Source organism: Ranitomeya variabilis, chromosome 7 (assembly GCF_051348905.1).
Source record: "Ranitomeya variabilis isolate aRanVar5 chromosome 7, aRanVar5.hap1, whole genome shotgun sequence".
Lineage (NCBI taxonomy): Eukaryota > Metazoa > Chordata > Amphibia > Anura > Dendrobatidae > Ranitomeya > Ranitomeya variabilis.
In genome coordinates, this window is record NC_135238.1 from 240,402,847 (window position 1) to 240,421,014 (window position 18,168).

General features: G+C 49.4%; 1 protein-coding gene across 4 annotated transcripts in view; it reads right to left on the reverse strand.

The window, feature by feature from the left end:
* SEMA5B (semaphorin 5B) overlaps positions 1-18,168 on the reverse strand; it is a 257,209-nt gene that overhangs the window by 87,819 nt on the left and 151,222 nt on the right. For all 4 annotated transcript variants that reach the window (XM_077273308.1, XM_077273307.1, XM_077273306.1 and 1 more), the window contains 2 exons: positions 7,772-7,817; positions 1,302-1,364 (listed from right to left, as the gene is read on the reverse strand). In XM_077273308.1, the coding sequence (XP_077129423.1) occupies positions 1,302-1,364; positions 7,772-7,817 (109 nt within the window). The remainder of the gene's footprint in view (positions 1-1,301; positions 1,365-7,771; positions 7,818-18,168) is intronic.

Consider the following 18,168-nt stretch of genomic DNA (forward strand, 5'->3'; position numbering starts at 1 on the left):
GCAGACGCTGATCGCTCGGGTGTAGGGAGGTCAGATATCTGCAGCACAGTATATAGTGCAATGCTCTGCAGACGCTGATCGCTCGGGTGTAGGGAGGTCAGATATCTGCAGCACAGTATATAGTGCAATGCTCTGCAGACGCTGATCGCTCCGGGTGTAGGGAGGTCAGATATCTGCAGCACAGTATATAGTGCAATGCTCTGCAGACACTGATCGCTCCGGGTGTAGGGAGGTGAGATATCTGCAGCACAGTATATAGTGCAATGCTCTGCAGACGCTGATCGCTCGGGTGTAGGGAGTTCAGATATCTGCAGCACAGTATATAGTGCAATGCTCTGCAGACGCTGATCGCTCGGGTGTAGGGAGGTCAGATATCTGCAGCACAGTATATAGTGCAATGCTCTGCAGACGCTGATCGCTCGGGTGTAGGGAGGTGAGATATCTGCAGCACAGTATATAGTGCAATGCTCTGCAGACGCTGATCGCTCGGGTGTAGGGAGGTGAGAAATCTGCAGCACAGTATATAGTGCAATGCTCTGCAGACGCTGATCGCTCGGGTGTAGGGAGGTCAGATATCTGCAGCACAGTATATAGTGCAATGCTCTGCAGACGCTGATCGCTCCGGGTGTAGGGAGGTGAGATATCTGCAGCACAGTATATAGTGCAATGCTCTGCAGACGCTGATCGCTCGGGTGTAGGGAGTTCAGATATCTGCAGCACAGTATATAGTGCAATGCTCTGCAGACGCTGATCGCTCGGGTGTAGGAAGGTCAGATATCTGCAGCACAGTATATAGTGCAATGCTCTGCAGACGCTGATCGCTCCGGGTGTAGGGAGGTCAGATATCTGCAGCACAGTATATAGTGCAATGCTCTGCAGACGCTGATCGCTACGGTGTAGGGAGTTCAGACGTGGCACGTGGGGTCCCCCATGTTATCCCCCTGTGTGGTCCTATAGAGATGTGAGCCCCCCGCTGATTCGCCGGATTCACTGCAGAAATGATTGTTACATGTTAGGAAATCCTGCCCCAAACCCGACACACGTGATTCTGTGCTGAATCTGGGGGCGACAGGACAGAAGCATTCAAGGAGATTCCACAGAGGGGTCCTTCAGTAAAGCTGCGGCCTCGCAGACCCCCTGTCCTCAGATTGGATGGAGTGTCCCTTTAAGTGCAGCCCCTGCAGAAGACGATCATTATAAAGAGGGAAAAGCCGCTGATGTGATGTGGAACCGCTCAGATCCTCTGTAGCCGGACTACTGGGGGTCCGCCAGCTATTCTGTGTGGTTCGGGGGGCTCTTACCTCCGTCTTCCCCTTGCTCTGACACGATCTGCGGGTGTCTTCATCAGAACTCCACTCTGCCACCTGAAACACACAAAATAAATGAAAAAAGGTGACAAAATAGAAGACTGGAGTCTTTCATGTTCTGATTATTAGAGCTCCTCCATACTTTACACTGCAGGCTGTATCCAAAGAATTGATAAAAGAAGCAGAATAGAAACAAAGTAACAAGTAAGAGGAATTTGTCATTCACAAGCCATAAATATTATAAAGGATGATAACACAGGGAGAGAACACAGCAGCACAAATCCCACGAGTCCATGTACCCCTCACGAGTCCATGTACCCCCCACGAGTCAATGTTCCCCCCACGAGTCCATGTACCCCTCCACGTGTCCATGTACCCCCCCACGTGTCCATGTACCCCCCCACGTGTCCATGTACCCCCCCACGTGTCCATGTACCCCCCCCACGTGTCCATGTACCCCCCCACGTGTCCATGTACCCCCACGAGTCCATGTACCCCACACGTGTCCATGTACCCCTCCACGTGTCCATGTACCCCCCCACGTGTCCATGTACCCCCCCACGTGTCCATGTACCCCCCCACGTGTCCATGTACCCCCCACGTGTCCATGTACCCCTCACGAGTCCATGTACCCCCCACGAGTCCATGTTCCCCCCCAAAAGTCCATGTACCCCCCCCACGAGTCCATGTACCCCCCACGTGTCCATGTACCCCTCCACGTGTCCACGTACCCCCCCACGTGTCCATGTACCCCCCCACGTGTCCATGTACCCCCCCATGTGTCCATGTACCCCCCCACGTGTCCATGTACCCCCCCACGTGTCCATGTACCCCCCCACGAGTCCATGTACCCCCCACAAGTCCATGTACTCCCCCACGTGTCCATGTACCACCCCACGAGTCCATGTACCCCCCACAAGTCCATGAACTCCCCCACGTGTCCATGTACCACCCCACGAGTCCATGTACCCCCCGACGAGTCCATGTACCCCCCATGAGTCCATGTACATCCCCCAAAAGTCAATGTACCCCCCATGAGTCCATGTACCCCCCCCCCCCACAAGTCCATGTACCCCCCCCCACAAGTCCATGTACCCCCCTGCCTCACATGGCGGCCGTGGTCCTCTCTCTGGCACTAGTAGGGACACATTTGGTGGCTGATAATGGAAAGTATCGGTGCCCAGCGGTCGCCTCCAGATGGCACCGGCAGAGCCGGATTCCAGAACAGATATAAACTGCGCTGTGATGGGAAGAGAACAGGGCAGCCCCCCATTACTATCCGCCCCCACACTACCTTCCCCAGTCCATCTGTATCCATCAGTAGTGAACCCCTGAGAATAGGACAGTAAGCGGTTAATGACATCATTATATTTTATGGGCCATAATTCTCACACCCAAATTATGAGATCAGAAACACTGCAGCCCCCAAAGCAGAGACCCCCTGATCACAGCAGAGGGAGGATCAGGAGAGAAGAAAAACTCCTGCTCCTTTCTAAAAAAAAAAAAAATACTTTGGGGGGAAATTATCCACAAAATGCTGGCAGCAGTGAGACGCGCGCTATCGATAAGTCACAGTCTGGGAAGATTCCTGCCGTCACTGACAACATGACGGACATATAAAAAAGCCCAAAATATAAAAAACTAAAGAGAAAAGACAAAAAATAATGAGCAGAAATGTCAGCAACGAGCGGCAGAAACATCCGGGCCTGGAGTCTATTACTAGAGTCTCATCCCATAATGTTCATCCCCGGAAACCCTGCCCCCGCTCCAGCTGTGACCGACCCCCACCAGAAGCGGGGGCACCCGAATATTCAAAGCTGCTGTGCCCACCGGCAATACAAGATAGATAGATAGATAGATAGATAGATAGATAGATAGATAGATAGATAGATAGATAGATAGATAGATAGATAGATAGATAGATAGATAGATAGATAGATAGATAGATAGATAGATAGATAGATAGATAGATAGATAGATAGATAGATAGATAGATAGATAGATAGATAGATTTTCTTTTACACGGCAGCTCCATTATTGGGGGATAAAATCTCCAACAGATGAGAAGCAAACTTCCCATATACAAAGGAGGAATCTGAATAGAAATGAAGAAATTGATAAATTTTCCAATATGAAATGCAACAAAGTAACAGTAAAGTTCTCATACAATGTACCAACATGCGAAACACACAGGAACTTCAGAGCTGAACTCCAACTTCAGCTGCAGTGAGTCAGTCCAGTGGTATCAGGGTCCTGCACTGCAGATTCTGATAAAAAATAAACCATGAAATCCCTTCTATCCGGCCGATCACATTACCTATGGCACCATCCTGTACCCGGCTCTGCTCTGAACCCGCTGATAGATCTGACTCTCACTATTTCCTACACAAACCTCAGTGCTCTGTGCCCCCTTCCCAGGATGTTATCCCCTTTTTTGTGATTTCGTAGACGGACTCCACATGTTACATCTTGCTCAGGCAATCTATACCATCACCGGCTGCAGAGCGCTGACCTGTCAGATATTCCAGGTGAGGGGCGGCAGGGTCTGCAGGTAAGACTTGTCCCAGCCTGCCGATGACCACAGTCACTAGACGTCACTTAGGAGACGACCGCCAAATACTCCATGTACTGAGTCACAACCGAAGATAACCGGACAGTAATAATTACCAAAAGTCTCATCACCACAAAATCCGATCAGAAAAGAAAAATCCAACAACATAAATACAACCAGTAACAGAAAAAAATTCTACATCACTGCAGGTTTATGTGCGGTAATCACCGACCCACACCTGTGACAAACATACAAGAACTGACATGAATCACTCCAGGTGTGCGAGACCCCGAACATCCCCCAATGTACACAGAAGAGCAGCTAATATAATACTGCCCCTATATACAAGAATATAACTACTATAATACTGCCCCCATGTCCAAGAATATAACTACTATAATACTGTCCCCATGTACAAGAATATAACTACTGTAATACTGCTCCTATGTACAAGAATATAACTACTATAATACTGTCCCCATGTACAAGAATATAACTACTGTAATACTGCTCCTATGTACAAGAATATAACTACTATAATACTGCCCCCATGTCCAAGAATATAACTACTATAATACTGCCCCTATGTACAAGAATATAACTACTGTAATACTGCTCCTATGTACAAGAATATAACTACTATAATACTGTCCCCATGTACAAGAATATAACTACTGTAATACTGCTCCTATGTACAAGAATATAACTACTATAATACTGCCCCTATGTCCAAGAATATAACTACTATAATACTGCTCCTATGTCCAAGAATATAACTACTATAATACTGCTCCTATATACAAGTCTATAACTACTATAATACTGCTCCTATGTGCAAGAATATAACTACTATAATACTGTCCCCATGTACAAGAATATAACTACTATAATACTGCCCCCATGTACAAGAATATAACTACTATAATACTGCTCCTATGTACAAGAATATAACTACTATAATACTGCTCCTATGTACAAGAATATAACTACTATAATACTGCCCCTATGTACAAGAATATAACTGCTATAATACTGCTCCTATGTACAAGAATATAACTACTATAATACTGCTCCTATGTACAAGAATATAACTACTATAATACTGCCCCTATGTACAAGAATATAACTGCTATAATACTGCTCCTATGTACAAGAATATAACTACTATAATACTGCTCCTATGTACAAGAATATAACTACTATAATACTGCCCCTATGTACAAGAATATAACTGCTATAATACTGCTCCTATGTACAAGAATATAACTACTATAATACTGCCCCTATGTACAAGAATATAACTACTATAATACTGCCCCTATGTACAAGAATATAACTGCTATAATACTGCTCCTATGTACAAGAATATAACTACTATAATACTGCTCCTATGTACAAGAATATAACTACTATAATACTGCCCCTATGTACAAGAATATAACTGCTATAATACTGCTCCTATGTACAAGAATATAACTGCTATAATACTGCTCCTATGTACAAGAATATAACTACTATAATACTGCTCCTATGTACAAGAATATAACTACTATAATACTGCTCCTATGTGCAAGAATATAACTGCTATAATACTGCTCCTATGTACAAGAATATAACTACTATAATACTGCCCCTATGTACAAGAATATAACTACTATAATACTGCCCCTATGTACAAGAATATAACTACTATAATACTGCTCCTATGTACAAGAATATAACTACTATAATACTGCCCCAATGTACAAGAATGTAACTACTATAATACTGTCCCTATGTACAAGAATATAACTACTATAATACTGCCCCTATGTACAAGAATATAACTACTATAATACTGCGCCTATATACAAGTCTATAACTACTATAATACTGCTCCTATGTGCAAGAATATAACTACTATAATACTGTCCCCATGTACAAGAATATAACTACTATAATACTGCCCCCATGTACAAGAATATAACTACTATAATACTGCCCCTATGTACAAGAATAGAACTACTATAATACTGCTCCTATATACAAGAATATAACTACTATAATACTGCCACTATATACAAGAATATAACTACTATAATACTGCCCCTATGTACATGAATATAACTACTATAATACTGCCTCCGATATATAAGAATACCCGGTAACTGCTATAATACTGCCCCTATGTACAAGAATATAACTACTATAATACTGCCCCTATGTACAAGTCTATAACTACTATAATACTGCTCCTATGTGCAAGAATATAACTACTATAATACTGTCCCCATGTACAAGAATATAACTACTATAATACTGCCCCCATGTACAAGAATATAACTACTATAATACTGCCCCTATGTACAAGAATAGAACTACTATAATACTGCTCCTATATACAAGAATATAACTACTATAATACTGCCACTATATACAAGAATAGAACTACTATAATACTGCCCCTATGTACATGAATATAACTACTATAATACTGCCTCCGATATATAAGAATACCCGGTAACTGCTATAATACTGCTGCTTATATGGTAACTGGTTATACGGGGATCGGTCTCAGTACTGCTCCGGTATATATGGGGCAGTTGGATTTTGGGTGCGGGTGGTGATGGCGCCCGTCAGTGATCCCTTCCTTCCCCGGCTTCTCTCCTATATGGACATGCTATGTCTGTCTGCACAGATCGCAGGATTGGCGGCATTCCTCTGCGCTGCTCCGCAGTCCTCCTCTCGCAGTCCTCCTCTCGCAGTCCTCCTCTCCCAGTCCTCCTCTCCCAGTCCTCCTCTCTGTTTACATGTCAGGCTGCTGCTCTGGGAAGATCTATGGGGCTTCTTGGTGGAACAGCGGGGTCAGCAAGTGCTTGAAATGTAAAGTAAAGCCCCCGGGAGCTCCCTGTCCATATCTGGGATGAAGCTGCAGCAGTTGCAGTGTTGTGTGTGTGTGCGGCCCCCAGTGCCGGGGCCCATGAGACGCTCACTGCTGGAATTGCCTTATTTCTGCAGTCTTTTCATTGTGACATTTTAGCTTTTGTGAATAATTCCAAAGGCTCCAGCAACAAAAGAACCAGTCGATTTATTACACGGCTCCCAGTATCTGCGCAGCGCAGCGGACTCGCAGCGTATTTATGAGGCCGCCGCGCCGTCCCTTAATCTTCCTGGGCCAATTAGTAGCGGGTCCATTATATAAACCCCCCGGCGTTCTGTATGTTACGGATTATCGACCGCTCCTCTAAACACAGGAAAACAGCTGGAAAATGAGTCGTGCTACAATTCACCGACATGAAGCACAGCAGGAGGACAATGGAGGACGACCCGCAGACATTACAGAGGCCTAGCCACGTTTACGATGCATTGATCACCGTTGTCAATATCTCTGATTCTTGTCAGTGAATAGAGAATATTCTACACAGCTGAGGGCTGGTGAGGATAGAAACCGTACAACTTCAGAAGAAGGAGACGATTCCTCATCTGTGGTGTCACCGTGCGACATCAGTAACTTACACGACCAAACAATTTCCTATGGGAATAATGACAAGGAATCCGTAAAGACTGGACGCCACGCGGATGATTGGGATACAATGGTTTTGCACCCATAGACTTGAATAGGAAAGTGTCATCTGAAATACGGAGAAGAGTAATGGAGGCTGCAGAACAGTCAATATCGTGAGCAGCCGCCAGAATAACGTCAGTCCGAGACTTGTTAGACGATGTCAGGAGTTTTTTTTCACGGACAGGATAAGAACTCACAGTCCAGTCGTTTGATCGTACGCTTACAATGTATCCAGTCAGACAATCAGATGACTTTCAGCATCTCACACATCAGGATTTGTCCAGAAACATTTTTTTCCTGGAAATTCGGTTACTTGTGAGAAAGAATCAGCTGTTCTGCAGCACAAGATGTGGGGGATGGGCGACGTACCTGGATGAGGGAGACGTTGTACAGACTGAGCCTGAAGAGATGATTCCTGCGACGGAGAAAGAGAAAAACCAGATGAAACTCAGAAATGAACACAAAGTGTCACAGATTGTATCAGAGGCCGTGTCAGAGATTATCGATATTATGTATCACAGATTCCTGCATTATATACAAGTAACAGATTATCTACATGGTAACACACAATATCCTGTGACAGTGAATGTATCCACTACTCTTCATTACATCACAAGCAAGATAAATAGACATGCTGCGGTCTGGGAAGATGAGCTGTATGTCCGTCTCCACAGGGAAGCCGTGGGCGTCTCTGGACGCATAGTGAACATGGGGTTTCTTGAAATCCCATCCACTATGCTGTAACATCTGCCCGCTGTGGGTAGGATGCTGTGGAGGTACGCCGTGTCCACCCGCAGCGTTTACTGACCGTGGGAACGTACCCTTATTAAGAGGGAGATGATATCGGTGCAGATTAAGCTGCGCACATTGAGGAGTGACAGGTGCGGTGCGGAGAAGGTCACAGCACGACTGATAAATATTCTATACCGCCATTATAATCTGTAACTTTCCACTACTGCTGCAAATAATTCATTCGGCTTCATTATTATATCGCATTTAGTGCTCATTTCTCTGTTTTTTCATTGTTTTGAAAATAAAGATTTTGCAGACAGACATCTAGTCTGTAACTGAAGGACAAGCGCTCCTCACAAGAACCGTCTGCCGGACGCCTGTGCACAAAATGAGCCTCGAAATCCGGGAAATTGTTTAAACAAATCTGACTCTTCTTCGTCCTCCGAGCGCCACGACCGCAGGTAAAGATCGTTATCTGTAAATATTTGGAGCCATTTTCATATTTCTTCATTGTGTTAATTGGATCGGCTATGTTAGTCGTTCATGACCTTCCACATATATGTCCTATTGTGACATGATCGATACGTATATGTGGGGCTGACCTGCATATTTCTCTATACATTATAATGGCCATAGGAGGATGATAGTCACTTTCCTGTGATATAATTCTAGATGAGACGGGTCTAATGATCTTATGTAATCACACATTTAATGATATTTGGATCACGTGTTTTGGGTGTTACTATGTTTCTTTCTTGTTTTTTTGTACACCATTGTTTTCTCTGTAATACTATGGTGGGGACCTCGATAGGTTCACACTTATTATTTATATTGATACATTAGTCTGTAATAAACGTTGATAGAATGTTACAATATTTGTATCCTGTTTCTGCAGGTTATACACAGCCTGATTGTGGTGTGGGCAGGTGATAAAGCCTCGTGTCTGCGTCAGTAGCCGGACTCCAGTGTGTCGCCCTGTGGAGGACAGTCCAGGCCTCTATCTCTGCGGCCTCCACGCTCGGACCCCCGGCCGCTGTTTCCTCTCATCTGTTATAGATCTTTTATGTTACATACTTTTCCTTTTTCTATCAATTGGATCTTGTGCTATGAAAGGCAGCTATCCAGATCAGAGCCGCATGCCCTCTACGGCTGTAATAGTAACACCTGGAAAATGTCCCCCCAGTCTGAGCTCCAGACACAGCCCACCCTCCGCCGTCCCACAGGGTGCTCGGGCTGCGGCCTGGTAACCGCGCGGCTGATCATTCATTACGACGCAGCGTTTAGCGTGATGTATAATAAAGCAGGAACAAGCCCCGCGGGAACATGAATATTTCACAGAGCAATTTCCCCGCTCTGATCTTCTGTCTCCGTGTGAGGTGTCGGCAATAATCAGACTGAAGCCGCGAAAGGGGAATCGGCCCAGCGCAAAGCCCCCAGCGCCACGCTCCATCATCGACCCCAACTGAGCGCTGCACAGTGCACATATATACACCCCCGACCTGCTGTATACTCTGCTGGCAAGGAGAAGATTACCCCCATCAATCACAGGGAGAGTTATCAGCGTTATCTGCGGTGTTACATAGGACTGCCGGTGATGACTACTACATCATCTGTCCTCAGAGAGTTATCACTGTTATCTGTGGTGTTACATAGGACTGCAGGTGACATCTACATTATCTGTACTCAGAGTTATCACTGTGTTATCTGTGGTGTTACATAGGACTGCAGGTGACATCTACTACATTATCTGTACTCAGAGAGTGATCACTGTGTTATCTGTGGTGTTACATAGGACTGCAGGTGACATCTACATTATCTGTACTCAGAGAGTTATCACTGTGTTATCTGTGATGTTACCTAGGACTGCAGGTGACACCTACTACATTATCTGTACTCAGAGAGTTATCACTGTGTTATCTGTGGTGTTACATAGGACTGCAGGTGACATCTACTACATTATCTGTACTCAGAGAGTTATCACTGTGTTATCTGTGGTGTTACATAGGACTGCAGGTGATATCTACTACATTATCTGCACTCAGAGAGTTATCACTGTGTTATCTGTGGTGTTACATAGGACTGAGTGTGGAGGACAGGTGCGCACAATCAGTCACACCCTGCTGGGAGCAGCACCTGTATTGTGAGCTCCAGGACTTCCAGCAGGAGGCCCAGAGTCTGCCTCTCTTCTCCCCAGGGAGAGGCAGGCTTCCTGGGAGGCCGACATGGCTTCCCAGGCTTCTGTTCCCCGGTCTGTGCCGGCGGGGGACAGAGAGCAGCAGCAGCAGCAACTGGCCCAAGAGGGACTGAGGAGGTCAGGACGGGTGAAGAAAACCTTACCCACCTACACCAACCCTGAGACGGCTCATCGTCCGCCCAGAGAGGGAGACAGGGGCACCCCAGGCCCCAGGAAGGAGAGCCCAGGAACATCCTGGGGGGAGAAGAGCTCCGGCGAGTCCACGAGTACCTTCTCCTCCCGAGTGGTCGCCATGCTACGTGAGTATGAGGACGCCGGCAAAGCACTGACCGGGCTGAAGGAGGAGCTGCGGGAGGCTCGGATCCTGAATACCCGAGCCTCTAGCAAGGAGAAACCTGTGACCTCCCAGAGGTTAAGAGCCCTCAGAGATGAGGTGGCCCGGTTAGTGCTCCTCCGGGAGGGGATTGAGAAAAGCGCAGGTCCCTTCCTGGAGAGGTTTAAGAACCAGCGGCGGTTCTCAGAAATGAAGGGGTTAAATACCTCAGGAGAACCGCCAGCCGGCGTCCTAAGCGACGAGGAGGAGGAGGACGCCGATGTGGTCGTGACTGGAGTCCTACAAGCTGGAACCAGCCGGGAGAGTGAGTCGCAGAGCCGACAACAGGGAAGCGGCCTCCCGGCACGGCAGAGGACTCCGACAGCACAGGCTGGAGTGTCAGCGGAGGAAGAGGAGGAGGGCGGTCTGCTACAGGAGATCAGAGAGCTGGAGTCTCCAGTGAACTTGGACCGCTTCTCCTTTGGTGAGGACAAGCCAGCAGAGGAAACCAAGAAGAGGAAGAAGAAGACGACGGAGACCGCACGGGAGGTGGTGAGTTACAGATATGTACTGATGGATGATGTTACACCTACCACCTCCTGTGTAAACCCCACCAAACCTAAAGGCACGGGCTCTGCAGTGGGTCCGGGGCATAGGCAAGGTGGGGAGAGGAGGAGGACGTCCGGCGGTGCTGCCGTCTGTGCGGGGAACAGTGCAGGGGGCGAGGCTGTGGAGGTACTCACGGCGCCGGACATAGGGGACCCCGAGGAGTTTCCCTCTCTGCCCTCTGCGGCTAAGCCGGTTATCACCGGGGCTGAGGGGGGTGAGGTGGGTGTCCACGCCGTTGCGAAAGGGGGACGGTGTGGGCAGACTCCATCCCTGCTCACTACGGCTGAGCCGGCCGACGCCGGGGCTGTGGGGGGCAGGTCCGAGGAACATGGTGCGGCGAAAGGAGGGCGCACTGTTGTGACAGGGGCGCAGTGCGCCTTAAAGGAGAACAGGCACGCAGCTGTGACAGGAGAGCAGCGTGTCCAAAAAGGACAGAAAAAGGATAACTCATCTGCAGGGAACACGAGGCGCCCTGCTGCGACAGGGGGACAGAGTGCTCCAGCACCCCAGCATGACACCAGGACCGCGAAGTCTGTGGGTGCGGGGCAGGCGGCGCCCCCCAACAAGCAGCGGGCCCAAAATAATAAAGTGCAAACTGCTGCAGTGGGGGGGCAAGGCGCTCCAAGGACACAACAGAGAGTCAGCACCAATCAAGGGAAATCGGGTGTGGTGCTGCACCCCTCCCCCGGTCCGGCAGGTGTGAGTGCAGAGAAGCTAGCAGACACAAGTGAGGAAGGAATGGATGTGACTGTGGCAGGTGCAGAGAACACTGGGACAAATGGTGGTGACAATACAGGTAATAAAGTGACGGGAAGTGGTGACAGTGGTAAGGGGAATGAAAGGAGCTGTGCAGGAAATGATGGTAGTAGTGGAGTGAATGGTGGGAGTAGTGGTGGAATGAATGATGGGAGCAGTGGTGGAGTAAATGATGGGAGTAGTGATGTTGCAAATGATGGGAGTAGTAGTGGAGTGAATGGTGGGAGTAGTGATGTTGCAAATGATGGGAGTAGTGGAGGAGTGAATGAGGAGAGCATTACTGGTGTTGGTGGAGGGGAAGCAGGTAGTGGTCCCGCTGCCCCCCCAGCGGTGGCGGGGGCTTCAGCCCCAAGCTATTCAGCAGCTGTCACTGCTGGGGGTAGTAGTGCGCCCTTGTCTGGTGACCCTGAGGATGGTGACTTGCAGCAGCGCTTCCTGGACGCCCTGAGGAGAGGGGAGAGTTCCATCAATGTAGAGGGGAGGGAGGTTGATCTGTCTTTCTGGATAGAGAGACACGGTCTTTCCGCCTTCCGAGATAGAGGGGCAGAGACTGTCTGGTCTCTGCCAACACCAGGGCAGAGGAGCAACCGTAGGAACGTGGCCCGTCTCCAGTGGGTAAGCAAGGATGCCTGTCCTGATCGGTCAAAGGTTGCTGAGCTCCTGCTGGGGATGGGCTTCGTGGCATATGACATCTTCGCCTTGATCCATCCCTATGGGACCTCCTACTTCGATGTCAGCTTCGTGAGACCGGAGGGCCTTGAGCTTTTCTGGTCTCGCCATGAGCTGGCTCGGGGTCGCCCCGAATGGCAGGGTTTCCTCGCTGTGGCAATATCTCGCCAGAACTCAGTCAGGAAGGTGACCGTTTTGACCAGTAACGAGTCACTTTCCTGTGTCGACATCTCCACCTGGGTTGGACGATACGGCGACATCGTCGGTATTCCCGAGAAGACCCTCGATGAGCATGGTATCTGGTCAGGAGCCTGGACCTTCATGGTGAAATTGAAGGTTTCAGGAAACACCGTTACCCATATCCCTTCCTCAACATTTTTGGGGAGGGACAGGATCTTGATTTTCTACCGGGGGCAGCCTAAGGTCTGTCACAGGTGCGGCAGCCCCACACACTTCAGTGCGCAGTGTACCACCCAGAAATGCGCACTGTGTGGGGACCTCGGCCATCTTGCTGCTACCTGTGGCAGGATTAGGTGTAACCTGTGTGGTGACCTCGGTCACCCGTTCAGTCGCTGTCCGCGTTCCTTTGCCAATGCGGTCCTGAAAGCGGCGAGTGCGGGACAGGCGAAAGCCGGGACTAATCTCGCCGGTGAAGGGACCAGCAGAGGCAGAGGAGGCAGGGAACCGGTGAGGAGCAGGCTGCCGCCATCCAATATCAGGCGGCAGGAGCAGCGCCATGGGAAAAGGGGGCAGGGAGTAATGACCCTAAACTCTGACCCGGGTGCTCCACTTGCAGCTGGGGATCCTAAAGACAGCGAATTGAGCGAGGAAGTCAAGAGACTTGAAAGAGAGGAGCAAAAGGACGCCATGTCTGCCCAGGAACCTTCATCCGGTGACAGTCTGGATGAGGGAGAGGGGGAGTGGTCACAGCAAAAGAAAAAGGGTAACAGGAAAACAACTAAGGATAAGAGGGGGTCCGGGCCTCGAGCCTCCTCCTCGGAGTGCGACCCCTCTGACTCCGTAGCCCTGATCCAGGTGCCATTGGAAGGTCCAGCCGCCCCCCCTCTGGTGGATCTCTCTAACCGGTTCCGGGCCCTCCAGGACTCCCCTCCAGAGGGGGGCGATGGGGACCCGGGGCCGGAGGTTGCGGACGGGGTTGTTGGGGCTCAGGAGGTCGCTGGGTCTTCTTCTCAGGGGGCAAATACAAAGCCTTCTGGGGGGGGGACTACCTCGGGACCACCAGACAAGGGCCAGAGTGTATGTAAGGAGAGAATGGATGAGTCAGTTTGTCTTAAGCGCACTAAAAACTCATCATTGTCAGAGGAAGAGGGTGAAACTGTTGGGGGTGGGAAGAAAAAGGCTATCTAATTCAATCAATCATGATGGCGGCACCCACCCCGTTGACGCTGGCAACCATTAATGTTGCCAGCATAAAGTCAGAAGCGGCAAGGTACACGGCCTTTCATTTTCTCGGCCAACTTGACGCCGACATTTTGTTTTTGCAGGAGACCAGGTTGACCGACCTATCAACCATGCATAAAGCAAGGCGGGAGTGGAGGCACGGGCCTTCCTACTGGTCTCTCGCGGCCGAGCCGTATAGCGGGGTGGCGGTCCTTTTTAAGACCGCAGCGGTTGAATGCAGACGATTGATCGAGTTAGAAATGGGGAGATGCTTGATCCTAGATGTCTCCATGGGGGGACAGGAGCTTCGGCTCATTAACATCTACAGTCCCCAGTCCAAGTGGGACCGCAAGTGTCTCTTCATGAAGATCAAACCTTACTTATTTTCGAGTCGGCAGGTGGTCTTTGGAGGGGATTTCAACAATGTCACGAGACCCTGTGATAGAGGAGGTTCCGTAGACCGGCTGGCTTACGATTGCGTCGCGCTAAATAGGATAGTAAGTGAGGCACGCCTGGTGGATGTCCACATCCGGCACAACACAGGCCACGCGGGGTTCACCTATTTTAGAGGTAGTCAGTGCAGGTCTAGGATAGACAGGTTTTATTTGAAGGAGGAGGCCGTTTCCTCGCCGTTGTCGGTTGTGGAGGTGGAATTCTCCGATCACTGTTTGATTATGTTTTCTCTGAGCGTTACAGAGACTCCTCGGATGGGAAGAGGTTATTGGAAGCTGAATTCGTCACTCCTTGAGGAAGAAGCTGTAAGACGGTCCTTTGAGGAATTTCTTCAGAGCCAGGTACCGCTGCTGGGCCTAAGTAACACTAAGTCGGAGTGGTGGGAGATGTTCAAACATCGGGTGGCGAGATTCTTCCGGCAACTCTCGAACCTCAGAAGCCTGAACAGGGATCGCCTGTATCAGAGCCTGAGGAGGAAACTCGAGCAACTTGTCTCGACTGGGGGTAGCCGCGAGGCGATCTCCAGTGTGAAATCCTTGCTAAAGAGGTGTCAGTACGATAGGCACGCATCTTTGGTTTTTGAGAGGGACTACGGGAAGTACTACTCGCCCGACCCCTACAGAAGCTGCAAGATGTCAGTGAATAGTAAGATAGTGACGGGGCTGATGGACAGTACGGGATCCCTGAGAAGGTCCAGATCAGGGATCTTGGAGGTCGTCAGTTCATACTACTCGCACCTCTTGGGAAGGAAGGAACTGGATCGTGACAGGATGTCGGCTTTCCTGGCTGAAGCTGTTCCTGAGCCAGGGGCTGACCTCTCGCTGGGCGGTTTGGCAGAAGCGATCAAAGAAGAGGAAGTGAGACTGGCGATCGATGGGCTCCGGCCCAAAAAATCGCCAGGTCCGGATGGCTTAACATCCGAGTTCTTTAAGACCTTTAGGGACTCCTTGGTCCCCCTCTTGACTCAGGTGTTTAATGAGTGTCTCTCCTCGGGCACTCTGCCGAGATCATTAAGGAGGTCGGCTCTGATCATTTTGTCAAAGGGTAAGGATCCATCACGCATTGAGAATTGGCGTCCCATATCACTTCTCAATGTGGACAGGAAGGTTTTGGCTAAGATACTCTTCAACAGGCTGGTGAAATTTGCGCCGCGGCTCCTTTCGGAGGCCCAGCACTGTTGCGTTCCTGGCCGTAGCACTTTCAGTGCTGTTCTGGGTGTCCGAGAGGCCGTGGAGCAAGGCAGGGCGGGCCTTTGGAAGGGGTTCTTGCTGACCCTGGATCAGGCAAAAGCCTTTGATCGGGTTGACCACGAGTACCTCTGGTCCACTCTTTTGAGGTATGGTCTGCCTGGAGGGTTTGTGGACTGGCTTAAGACCTTGTACGCAGGGGCTGAGACTTTCCCTCTGGTAAACGGGTGGATTGGACAACCTTTCGGGGTAGAGTCCGGTGTCCGCCAGGGCTGCCCTCTTAGCCCTTTGCTTTACGCGTTTGCGATCGATCCCTTCCTCAGAAGGGTCGATTGTGGGCCGTTGGCGGGGGTGGGGATGGGCGGGGTGGCGCCGGAGGCTATCCTGAGGGTAGTGGCCTACGCGGATGACGTCACGGTCTTTGTTTCTTCGCAAGAGGAGGCGATGGTGGTGATGTCAGAAGTGGAGAGCTACTCGGAGGCATCCGGGTCCAAGGTCAACCAGGACAAGTGTGAGAGTCTCTGGCTGGGAGGCGGGGATCCCGCGTTTGATCTTCCGGACACCCTCCCCGAACCCCAAGAACATGCCAAAGTCCTAGGCATCGAATTTGGCCAGGGTGATTACCCCACGAAAAACTGGGAAGGCAGAATCAAAGGTGTCGCCCAAAGAGTGGACCAATGGAAGGGTTGGTCTTTGACCCTGAGGGAAAGGGTTGACCTGTGCAAAGCTTTCCTGCTCCCCTTGCTAATCTACCTGGGCAGCGTCTGTGTCTTACCAGAGCCTCTCTGGACACGGGTCTACAGTCTGTTCTTCCAGATGTTATGGGGGAATAGACTGAATCTAGTCAAACGGGAGGTCACTTACCGCACGAGGAGACTAGGGGGGTTGAATATGGTAAACCCCGTGGTGTTCCTAGTGAACACCTTTTTGAAAGTTAACGTGGCAAACCTCTGGAAAGAGAGGGCTCCTCCGTGGGTATTCTCCTGCAAGGGATGGTTTCAGCCTTTCTTCCAGGAATGGGAGACAGGGGGAAGATTGAAGGATCTCCGCACACCGCACGGGCATCTCCCGGCTTATGTTACCCCGGTTCTGAAAATGATGCGCCGGTGGGGTCTGGGAATGTGGGAAGTGAGGTCCCTCCCGAGGAAACTCCTCGACATGCGGGTCTTGCTTTCGCATTTTCAGAAACCATTGGTCCTCAAGGACTGCCCAAGTCGGGATCTAGAGGTTGGGTTAAGTTTGCTAAATTCTAGCAGGATCCCCAAGAAGTATTGGGACTTGACTTGGCGCTGCTTCCAAGGTAAGTTGTATGTGAAGGGCAATTTGAAGCACAGGAGCTCCGTGGACAGGAATTGTCCCCGTGAGGCTTGCGCTACCATGCTGGAAAGCATGGAGCACTTCCTGCTTCATTGTCCTTTTAATACAGAGGTGTACAACAGGCTGGGCGCTTCCATTGGTTGGCCGCGGCTGGCCACTCTGTCCTATGCCGAGTGGGCCTATGGAGCGTTCAGAGACCTCGGGAGAAGGGACCGAGCCACTTTATTCTTAGTCAGCGCAGTGGTCAGGTACTTCACGTGGAACGCACGAGTTTTAGTTTCGACGCAGCATAAAATCCTCCGTGTAGATGAAGTTTGTAGCAGCATCCTAGGTGCCCTGGTGAAGGTGCGTTCTCTGGAGTGCGAAAGACTGGGTGCCCGGAGGGCGGCCCATCTCTGGAGGGGTTTCTCCTTCGGGGTGCCTTAGTCCGTTAGCGCTCCTATATCCTGGTGGTGGGCTGATATCTTTACACCCTAGATTTTTGTTTTGTATCTCTGTTCCCTGAATAGAAGGTTTGCAGGCATCGAACTTGAGCCTTGGGTGGTGAGTATGTAGGTTGTGAAGTTGGTTTATGTATATATTGTATATAGTGTATTGTATATATTGTATATAGTGTGTATAATAGAGGGTCTTAGTTAGGTTGGGTGGGGGATTGGGGGGTTTCAACAGCGGTGATATGAGACTGATCTGGCCTGGCCCAGGCCCCGCCTGGGGAAAAACTTTGGGGCCTGATCCTAGCTCGGATAATTCCTGAACTTTGTGGCCAGAGCTGGATCAGGGGTGGCGGGATAGTTAGTGTAGGTGTGTGTGTATATATATATATATATATATATATATATAAAATAAAAAAAAAAAAAAATAAAAAAAAAAAAAAAAAATTTAATAATAATTTTGTATAATGTATTGTATTTAGGTTTGTTGTAGGGTGTATGTGGCGGTGCAAGCGGGTGGCTGTAAGGTAAGGCAGTGGGACCAGTAGGGTTTTGCTGTGTTTGCGGCGTTGTATAAATCTGTATATAATGTGTTTATAGTGTATATATTGTTTATAATATTATAGGACGGTGTGAATGTAGTTGGGGTTGTATATAGTAGTATGAATGAAGCTGGGCCGGGGGTCTTGTATGATTTTATTACT